The sequence below is a fragment of the Lonchura striata genome, chromosome 1A (assembly GCF_050655825.1).
Source record: "Lonchura striata isolate lonStrDom1 chromosome 1A, ASM5065582v1, whole genome shotgun sequence".
NCBI lineage: Eukaryota > Metazoa > Chordata > Aves > Passeriformes > Estrildidae > Lonchura > Lonchura striata.
In genome coordinates, this window is record NC_140741.1 from 23,528,053 (window position 1) to 23,539,344 (window position 11,292).

The 11,292-nt window shown below is 40.3% G+C and overlaps 1 protein-coding gene across 2 annotated transcripts in view; it reads left to right on the forward strand.

The window, feature by feature from the left end:
* CHST11 (carbohydrate sulfotransferase 11) overlaps positions 1–5,538 on the forward strand; it is a 157,793-nt gene extending 152,255 nt beyond the window's left edge. For both annotated transcript variants that reach the window (XM_021536195.4, XM_077783370.2), the window contains exon 3: positions 673–5,538. In XM_021536195.4, coding sequence (XP_021391870.1) covers positions 673–1,521 — 849 coding nt within the window. In that variant the 3' untranslated portion in view covers positions 1,522–5,538. The remainder of the gene's footprint in view (positions 1–672) is intronic.
* Positions 5,539–11,292: the final 5,754 nt, after the last annotated feature.

An 11,292-nucleotide genomic window follows, 5' to 3' on the forward strand; every position in this document is an offset into this window, starting at 1 on the left:
GACACTTCTGAATAATCAAACACAGGAGCCCTGCACTGGCATGATCATCATATCTGAATCAATCTTCCTCTTGGAGAGTTGCATGAATATCTGTGGACTTCATTTATTCTGGCCATAGCCATAGAAGCCATATTCAAAGCCATAGAAGCCATATTCAAGGTCATAGCCAGGAAACAAGCCATGACTATTAAATTTTCTAATCAAAAAGACACCGGTAACAAGAACACACACTATTTTCATTTTGTCAAATTTTCCAGTGTCTTCCTACCCCATCTCAGCAGCAAAACGTCCAACACTGCTGTAGCTGTGGGTTTAAACGCAGAGTAGAGGCAAAATTTGTTTTCCAGGCCTAAGAGAAGCAGTGATCACATCTCAGGATAAGGGTTCTGTAAATACACTTGCCACCATGCTGTGTGAGCACTTGTGTGCTCCTTAATATTGTCTTCAAAGCAAAGCTCTGGATGCTCTGTGAACAACACATAATCAGTATGTATCAAGAAGTTTGGAGACAAAAACAGTTTTTGTTCTAGAACAGTATCAGTTGTACTTAGCAACATAATGAATTATTCCATGTAGGGAAAGATCTGCATTTCTATGAATTTGTATAATAAGCAAAAAAGACATTGAGAGTTCCCAGCCCTTGACCTGCTGGTGCCTGTGCTTCTTTTGCAGTTGTCCAACACAGCAATTCTTCATCAGATCAGACGAGACCAAGTGACGGACACGTGCCGAGCAAACAGCGTGTCCAGCAGGAAGCGCCGTGTGCTGACACCCAATGATCTCAAGCACCTGGTTGTGGATGAGGATCATGAAATGATCTATTGCTATGTTCCCAAAGTGGCCTGCACAAACTGGAAGAGAGTCATGATGGTTTTGACGGGAAGAGGCAAGTACAGCGATCCGATGGAAATCCCGGCCAACGAAGCCCATGTGTCTTCAAACCTGAAGACCCTCAACCAATACAGCATCCCAGAGATCAACCACCGCTTGAAAAACTACATGAAGTTCCTCTTTGTTCGCGAGCCTTTTGAAAGACTGGTGTCAGCCTACAGGAACAAGTTCACCCAGAAGTACAACACTTCCTTCCACAAGCGATACGGCACCAAAATCGTGAGGCGCCAGAGGAAAAACGCAACCCAGGAAGCTCTGCGGAAAGGTGATGATGTGAAATTTGAAGAGTTCGTGGCATATCTCATCGACCCACACACCCAAAGGGAAGAGCCCTTCAATGAGCACTGGCAGACTGTGTACTCCCTCTGCCACCCTTGCCACATCCACTACGACCTCATAGGAAAGTACGAAACGCTCGAAGAGGATTCGAATTACGTTCTCCAGCTGGCGGGAGTAGGCAACTACCTGAAATTCCCCACCTATGCAAAGTCTACGAGAACTACTGATGAAATGACCACAGAGTTCTTCCAGAACATCAGCTCCTTGCACCAAACGCAGCTGTATGAAGTCTACAAACTTGATTTTTTAATGTTTAATTACTCAGTGCCAAGCTACCTGAAATTGGAATGAGGGATGGGTTGGGGGGAAAGAGGGGAGAGAAAGCCTGTTTTATTTAAGATTTTTATTTGTCATAATAAATATGGAATATGGGTTATTTTGTAAATTAATATTTTCTTTTTTTGAATGATGCTGCGAGCAGCACAGTCAAAATTATTTAAATCAACTGTAAGAAAGGACAGCTCTCTTTGCAGGGTAACGGGATTGTGACGATCTAGCTGTAGAAATGAATTATACTGCTACACTGTTTAAACAAATGTTAATTGTGTTCTGGTGAATTTCATTGATCTTGCATTCCTCCAGTTCTAATTAATGTTATTTATACTTATTTAAAACATTGTTTCTTAGTAGGTTTCACTTCAGCAGCAGAGATAGGATAACATGTGGACAAAAGGAGTCTGGTTTTGTGCTTTCCTCGACTGAGCTTGCTCTGGGTAATAATATTCTTCCATTAGGCATTGATGCAGGTAAATATGGAGATGGTTCTGGAACCACACGCTTTGAGAAGATTGGTGAAAATAATTTCTTTAGAAAGTGATGTTGTGCTCCATACTAGTACAAAATCTGTCTTTCTAGGCCTGAAAAGGAAAAGTAACTCAGATTTGGGTAGATTTGTGAGTATCTAAAAACCATGACTGAAAGAAATGTGAATGTATTCCTTAGGAAGAGAAACCATGAACCTTTTATAAGTCTTAATGAGTTTTTGGAGAATATGACCACTCCCACTGGCTCTTAATTTGAAGCTTCCCAGCCCAAATTGAATTGGAGATGGTCCATTAGAAAAGAATCAGCATTTGGAAAGTGACTGTAAGAGATTTTTTGAATGACCAAAGCAATTGGCATTGACTTAATTCATATCCAGGATGGAGCTGTGGGGACATCCATCCTCTTCAAGTCGTGCCTCCTTAATTGATCCTAAGATGGGCAACCAAAACTGGCTGGAGAGACACTGGTAATGATATGTTGCTGTAAAGAATCTGGCATGTCATTTGAAAATTCAAAAGTCATCTTCATGTTGATTCTCTAAGCATGCAAGGCAATAAAAACGGTCTCATCTTCCTACATGCTGGTTTCATGGCTTTTTCCTAGGGAGAAGAACAAGAAGCTTTCTTTTTCAGTTGATGCCTAAATGCAATTGCCAGGAATTTTTCTAAGTTCCAATGAGTTAGAAATTCATCTAAGTCATCTCTAGTGTAAGACCATGACATTTTTTCTCAGGGGGAATGTCTCAGTAGCAGTTGTTTTGTGTTTAACAGCTTTTTGGGATGGCAGGTTGTTTTGGGTAAGCAAATAGTAATCTATACACAGCAGATAAACAATAAAAAATGGGAGTTCAGTGTGGATATGTTAGCCAGCTAGTGGGAGAAGAAGTTAAGGCTTCTCCAGATGTTTGCTTCAGTTGAATGCAGGTGAGGGAATGCTCTTTAGCCACCTCAGTGCCTGCAGGCAGCCGAAGGGCAAAAAGAGGAAGAGGCTGAGTTGAGACACTTGTGAAAATAGAAAATCTGTTTTCAAGTTGATAGATGATTAAAAATAGGGGGTTTAACTTGCCTGCTTGTCAATCTTATGATCAAAACAAACCATTTCAAAATGACTGATGATTTAAATAAACTCAGCTGAAGGCAGAGCTGTTTCAACAGTATCAGAACCATATCCTGAAAAATGTCAAATTGTACAGTAGCCAGTAATATCTACTGAATTATATTAACTCCCAGGACACAGATGTGATTAAAGAAGAAAAATAGTTTGCATTTTATTTTATAAAAATAAGCTGTTGAATAAATCTCACTGAAAAACAAATTAACATAACAAACAGCAACTGAAGTCCTTTCATAATTTGATTTGGTCTTAGGCAAGATTCGGGTCATTCTTTTTCTCTATCATACCATACAAAAAAATCTCTTATCTATTCTGGAACAATCACAGTTTTCATAACCCAGCCCCTATTTATAACCTGGAGCACTGGGCTAGTGGCTGACAAGGGGCTGGCTGGCTGACCCCTCTGAATTCCTGACCCATTGCTGGTTACTGGTTGTTGTTTTACTTTAAAGCAGTTTAGTCTCTCTTAGAGTGTGTGGAACTGTACCTCTCACAGTGCCCTGGCTCTCTTATGTTCCTAGTTCAATGGTTGTCTATTTGTTTAAAAAACAACTGTCTGAGGCAGGTTTCCCTTTTCCCCTCACAATACTTCCTACAAGCTATTTGTGTGCTAGTTTGGTCTTGCATCCACCAGTGCTCATATTTTGGTCCAGTTTTCTTCTCAGTCAGCTCTTAATCCACCCAGCAGAATGTGATGTGATTTTTTTTCACTTAAGACAAAAAGTTGCTTCAGAAAGAAAATATTTAAAGAACAGGGTGTGCTTCCCCCTTTCTTTATGTACTTTTCTCTGGCATCATCACCACATTTTTATGCATTCTGACATATTCTCTGTTGTTTCACAGCTTTGGAGAAACCAAACCTCTTTATGGTAGCTGTGATAGGAAAGCTTTAGGTGAAAAATTAGTTCAGGAGATCTGAGAGGTGACCATTGCTCCAACCAGGATTTTTAGCAACAGCTTTGGGTTGGATTACCCAAATTCTGGCTCCCCACAGAGGTAGCTCTATGGGTGGAAGCTCAGCACTTAGGAGGCTTTTATGTGGACTTCAGTGGGTGCTTGAAGTCACTTGCTTTTGAAAAACCTTGATCCCAAACTACTACAGCCTGGCTATTTAGTGCATTTGGAGGTGCTGTGAATGGGCTGTAGATCTGTGTTTAAAATGAACAGCTGACATGCTGGTTTATGGTCTGTCCTGTGCAGTGAGCAGCAAGCCCTTAGCAGCTCAGAGCAGGATGACAGATGTTAAGGAATAGCCATTTCTTTTGGTCTACTGGGTGTGCTGTTTTGACTGAGTCAAAAAACCTCTCTTTCCACTGCAGCCACACAGGAGGACATCCAGGGTTGTTCATGCTCATGTCAGTGAGCTGCAGTGGGGAGCAGCCAGGGAACCAGGTTGGTTTTACCCTCTAACTCTTCAAAGAGTTTCCCAGCTGGAGGAGAAGAGGGGCTGGTCTGCTCCTGAGTTCTGCCTCTCTCCCAGCTCCATTTCTGCTGTGGCCACAGCTGATCCTGGGTGACAAACGGGCAGCACGGAGCCAGAGCAAAATGTAAAATACAGACGTGCCCGTGGGGCTGCAAGGGCCCCCGGGGAAGCTGTTGTTGTAGAGGGGTGTACATGAATTATGTTGAGTAGTGATGAGCACAGAGAGGACCCAGTGGGGGAATTCCTGCTCCCCACCTCTGTCCCCAGCCCCCTCAAAGCTGCTGGAGCAGTGATCCTCATCTCTGAGCAGCTGTTGCCTCCCTGTCATTTGGCAGGGCCATCGCTGAGCCCAGCAGTGCTGGTGGCTCTGTATTTGCATGATACCCACAGCTGAGGGGTCATTCCCCCCAAATGGCAACAAGCACCTTAACCTGGTTAAGTGCAGGCTGAATTTGGCCCATCTGAGTATGGTGGTGACTTCTGGGTGGTGGGATGTTCCCCCCAAACCTGGCTCAGCCCATGCTTCAGCCTCTTCTTCATAAACCATGTCCATTCTGACAGAAATGTGCAAACAGCCTGAACCATGCGCTGTGCAAGACAAGTGAAATAAATAATCCACAAGCAGAAGTGCTTTTAGAAGTAAGTTGACCCCCAATGTTTTAGGGTTTCACTGTAGTCTGCTGCACTTTTCAGGTACAAAAAGGGACTGTCCTTACTATTACTCTTGTTACAGAGAGTGTTATTTTCTTACATGCATGCACAATACAATGTGTACGAATAATTTAACATCAATGTGGGGTTGGATTTTTTCTTTTAACCTATTTGTATGCAGTAGAAGGCTTGTAGAAAAGTATCTCCTCATACTTAAATATACTGTTAATAAAGCAAAAAAGATAAATTATACATTGCCAACACAAGTGTGAACTGCTCATGAATCTTTCCTTAAAAAAGCCATTCAAGCCTGATTATTTTTCTAAATAACTTCAATTAAATTGAAGAAAGAAAATTCCTCTCTGTGTGCTTTATTTATGGCTCATGCTTTCAGGATGGATTTTTCAGGGTGGGATTTTTTTCTGCACAGCTTTGCTTTCTCACCTGCCTTATTGTATATTATAGCCAGGACACACTGAAAACTCAAAATTAGCTACTCCTGTGGACCAGGAGAAATCCCTTGGTGGGGTGGGGGTCAGTGGGCAGAGCAGCCAGGGAACCGAGCCCAGGCAAGGGGGAGCCAACAGCTGCAGAGTCAACCATGGAGGGAGGGAGCTTTGCAAAACTGAAATCACTTGCACACAAAGCCAGAAACTTCAATTTTTGGGGTAATGGAGTAAGAAATGGCCTCTGCACAGCCCTTGGGTGCACAGCTTTTGGGTGATTTCCTGCATTCCTTGTAAGATAGTGGAAAGACCAATCTCTGAACTGCCATGGAGATTGAAAAAAATGGGATTTGCACCAGTGGAAGGAAACGAGGATTTGTCCTTTTGGCAAGCCTCAATTTTTCCCTTAAATAACTGCAAATCTACAAAATCCATTCCTATTTGTACCCAGCAGCTGCCCCGTGGTACTGGCCTCAGGCAGCTGCTGTAGGACAGGAGAGCTGGCAGCAGCAGGGCTGTGGGCAGCACCCTGGCACTGGGAGATGGATGTGGAGCACTGCAGGGTGTGACAAAGTGGCAGGATCCTGCACAACTGAGGTGTCCTCTGGCCCAAATAAGAGGTAAGTCCAGTACATATGATGCAAAGTTTGAAGACTGTTCCTGTGGTTGTAACCTGCTCCCCGTGCAGGCATGAGCTCCAACACTTCCAAACCCTTGTTTGGATGAAAACACATTTCATTCAATTCCATCATAATTACAAAATAATTTAAAATATAAAGAATGGGAAGGAAAAGAGGAAAAAATGAAGCATGTGCAGCCAGCAGCAGAGCAGTAATCAGGGCATGTGCTTGCCAACCAGCAGCACCGTGCCTTTCTCACTACACATCATCACGTTTCAGACTCCTGATGCCACACAAAAATATGTTGCTTTTCCAGTTGCACTTACCACTTTGCCAAAGACTGAAAATTTTGAAATATTAGAGTCTGGTTTTATTCCCCAGTGCACTGAAAGACATATCCAAATGCCACCTACCCAGATTGCATGCTAATCAGTTTTATAAGGAAATGTGTGTTACAAGACTCTTCATCTTCTCTATTGGCATGACAAGAAGCCAGCTGTTTCCCCTGTTCCTTGAAATGTCACTCTACTGGTGTTCTTGAGCCTCTGGACTCTGAGATTCAACCCACTGTCAATAAAAAACTTCTGCTGGCTCAGTCAGAGGCATTAAGGACCAAGATTATTGACTTATTAATGAGGGAAAAATATAGAGAATATTACTGCTCCTTCATACATTGTTTAACATGTATTTTGCCAATATTTTAATAACATTACTGACTTTGACAATGACTATCCCTATTTTTTGAGTAAAAGCAACCTGAGCTAACATTCCTTTAGGAGCACACATCCTGGCACTATGTGACAAATGGACAGATCATTTTGGAAAATGAGACATAGCATTTGCAGTAAAATTATGTGGGTTTGAAAATCTCATTTCAATCAGAGTTTTTAATTAAAAAACAAACAACCAGCAAAGCTGTTTTCCTCAGTCAGAGAAAAAAATCAATGCCCTGGTTTCTCTTTTTTTACTAATACATAAAGCTGTCAGGGTAACATACAGCTGAATTATAACAGTTTACCCATTAGGCTTTGGCTTATTCTAAAAACTAGAATTTTACTGTGACAATTCATGACTTTTTAGCAGAAAGAGGTCTCTGTGCTGTCAGCAGGTATTTGCAGCCCTACATCAAGTCAAAATCTGCAACCCACAGCAGCCCCAATTTCCCATAAAAGCTTGTACAAAGTCAGGGTTTAACCTTTATCTAAGCCTTTCTTAGGCTCAATTTATTCAGACTTCCTTTAGCAGATAACTGTTCTAGCTAAAACTGATTGAGTTTTTATGTCTAAAGTAGAGGGGTTTTTAAAAAGTGATTACTCTATGAATGAAATCAATCACTGCCTTTTTTACTATTTTTTAAACTACAAGGAAATTAATTTAGAAAGAAAGGTCAAATCAGAGCAAGCAGCCACGCTGTGGGAGAGACAACCACTATGTCCAGGTAAATGCTAAGACCTCCATTCAAGAAAAACAAAATATACTCCTTTCAGGAATTACAGCTATTCATGATTTATTAGAGAAATTTGCCTTCAGTTATATGGAAGGACATAACAACTTCACTAGCATGAATTAATTTTACAACACGCTTTTCTAGTTTACTGTAGAAATGTTCCTGCTCTGTGTGCAATATGATTTTATGTGCTAGATGTAGAATTCCCAAAGCAGATGCTTTCAAAGCCTTCTTTGTTCCTTTAGAAAAATTTCAAAAACTAAATCCACCGTTTTTAAATGAAAAAAGCTCTTGAAGTTAATGGTGCAAAGATTAGAAGGAGGCACAGGTGAGTGCAATTCAGGAGAGAAATTAAGTGTCTATAGCTGCGGAAAAGAGGAAATAACCCTCCTATTCCTAGTCCTGTGTTGGAAAAGGAATTCCAGATTATTCTGTGGCTTTCAGAGGCTTCCTGCAAACAGGAGACAGCTGCCCTCAGAGCATACAGAATGGTGCAGGGGTCTTGCCTAGTCCACAGAGCTGTAAGACATACCTTCCTAAAAGCAGAATGGGGGAAAAAAAAAACCTTTTATGTGGGGCAGGAGCTTTCTTTATAGGTATGGACAGGAGAAAAATTGATTACAAATAGCTATCCGTATCTAGCAGGAGACTTCACCATGACCAGAAAAAGACAAGGTAAGTAAAAATGAGCTTTTGCGGAACACCTCAGTTCCATAATATGCCAGAAAACTGGATGCAATGTAGTTAGAGCTGAACGAGAATCAACACCCAGAAAAGGCGAACATTCATTCGTTTTGTCTCATGTCATTGTGAGAGAGTCCCTGTGGTAGTAGGACATTTTCCTCCTTCTTGTAACAAATGTTTCTTTCTCTTAGTGCCAGTCTAAAAGCTATACAAATTCCAGAGGTATGGGTGCATCCAGCAGTGCTTTAATGGCACGGCTCTACAGTCAGGCTCAGAGCTGGGGTTTATTTCTCCCTGAGGGGTGAACGCTGTTGCAGCCCATGTCAGTCTCGTGTATGCAGCACCTAACCAGCGTGGGGTCTAACAGATAACCTTACACTTCTTCCAAAAAGTATATTTTTAAAAAATGAAGCAGCTTTCTAATGTGGGAACAGAGCAAAGGCCAGCTAGAAGCGAAACAAGGGAATAAGTATGTCTTTTTTGATCTAAATTCACAGAGATCTTATAGTTCTTTCATTTTGGCCAAATGACATGCAGGTTTCTTAAAGGTTTATTTTTTTCAAAGGCCTCACTCTCTGCTCTTACAGGGGGACCACAGTCCCCATACACATGTGAGGACTTTACACACTACCATAGTACTTAGTGGCCTCGGTGGGTTGGGACTAAAGAAGCTGCAATAGCAAAGCATGAAGAGGAAATTAATGAAAAAGAGAGACAGCTGACCGGCCAATCTTCATGTATCAGACAAATACAGAGCTCGCTTTTGTCTCCAAATCATCCAAACTTTTGTCCACAAATTGCTACCTGAGCTGATCCCAGTTACCTAAATGTGGTCAAGCTTAGCAAGCTCACTTGGATCCTGGAAATCCTCCAAACTCCAGAGGTACTCATCTGTTTTAAGTGAAATCTACCCTTCATCTCCCTAGAACCAGAATTAATCAGACATGTCTGGTCTCCTTTATAGCGAATAAAAATTGGTTCAGCCTTCAAAACAATTGACATGAAGTATGTTCTGATATTACTCCAGAACTCTGGATGCTGTAAGGTGATAAAATAATTAGTTGTGTCAGCACTGAGTAAACAGAAACAAAAAGGAGGGGAAAGGGCTTTGGCTTATCTAAAGTTAACCAGAGTATGAGGATTCATAGGAAAGTAGTGGATGACTGCTTCTGAAGTATAACACAAGTATTGTCATTCATAACTTTTGAAATAGAATGTCAGATTTATTAAAATACTATTCTAGTGTACATGGGACAGGGCAACAGTTTCATTAATCTGAACCAGGAGGTGACAGAAAAAAGTTATTAAACAGACAACATCTTTTTAAAGACCCTATTCATAGTAAAACTTAGAATGTAAATCTGAGAACTTAGCATTATTAAATCCTGAGGATCTGTTCAGAAGTAAGTAGATGTCTACCATATAATTAATTCAGGATTTCACTTGCACAAAGCAGATCTAGAATTATTCAAGGAAAGCACTTCCTTGACCTTTTAAGATTTTAAGCAACTCTTGAGGAGGAAACAATCTCCCAAAAGAGCAAGTTAAAGAATGCTAAGTAAGGAAGAAGCATATTTCAAGCATAGTTTGGACTGAGAAATAAAAGCATAAACAGAGGATATGATGAACTAGCCTGCATATTAAATAAACAACCAGCAGGACTTGAAATCAAATCATTTTTTTAGCTGCAGAGAAAGTAAAGCCCATCCAGCCCAGCGAATGCTGAATGACTCCTTGGGTGCCCACCCAGAATATGGCAATCTTGTGTATTTAGTAAAAACATACTGGTTCTTAGCTTTAATTGTGAATTATTCATGTCTTGCTAATATTGGATTCCCCAGAGTACTCATGCACAGCATGCACAATGATCAACTTTTCATTAAATTTAACAGAAAGACTTTCCTTTAGGACTATCAGAATGAGGCTTTCATGACAAAACACACATTTTTCCTAGTTCTGTACTGACCTATATATACAAATGCTGATTTTTTAACTTCAAATACATATGGGAAAATGATAATCCAAAAGATTACTAAACAACAGACTGAAGTGATTAGGAATGGATTAGAGAACACAGTTAAAACCATGTATGGTATCACAAAAATCTAGCCAGAAAGAAAAGAAAAATCCTACTAGGAGACTTCACAACACTTCCAGTCCTTTTAGTACTGTTTGTGAACATTGCCTTACTTTTTTCAAAGAAGATTATAATTCAATTACCATATTCTGTTGCCATTTTCTGCACCTCTAAAGAGACTATCTCATTTGCAATAGCAATTTTAACATTACAATAATAATAAGGAATTTCAAACGCTTCATTTCACAGAGCACTTATACTACAGTTTCCTGACATGTATTCTGAGCTATTCTTGCACTTAAGAGAGCTTTTTGTGATGCTCACAACTGAAGTAAAATAACAAATACATTAAAAAGATGATAGGTCTCATTTTGAATCCTGATTCTGCAAACTGTACTGCATTTGTAAAGCCTCAATCCTCATGCTGTTCTAATCTTTGTATGAGAAAAGTCCAATTTTGTTTGCAAATTGTAAAAAGGAGTGAAATTACTTTGCTGCTCACCAGTTTCTCATCAACATTCTAAAAATCCCAGTGAAATTAATATATTAAACATGGGAGTGGGAGATAATTTTGCCAATTTAAACATCACAGATTAAGACAAGGTGTGCAGTAATGCTATAAGAATCAAAATATTGATCTACATATGTTAAAAGAAGAATCCTACCCTATGTCAAACAGCATAATAAAGCAGAGAAACAATCCTGGCTATATAATTACTCTAAAAAGGAGCTGGAGTCATTCAGTAGCCCACTAGAATGACAATTTTCAAAGCATTACAGAGGAAAAGAAAACACCTATGGTATGAAACACTACTGACTCCACCTTTTAAAGTTGC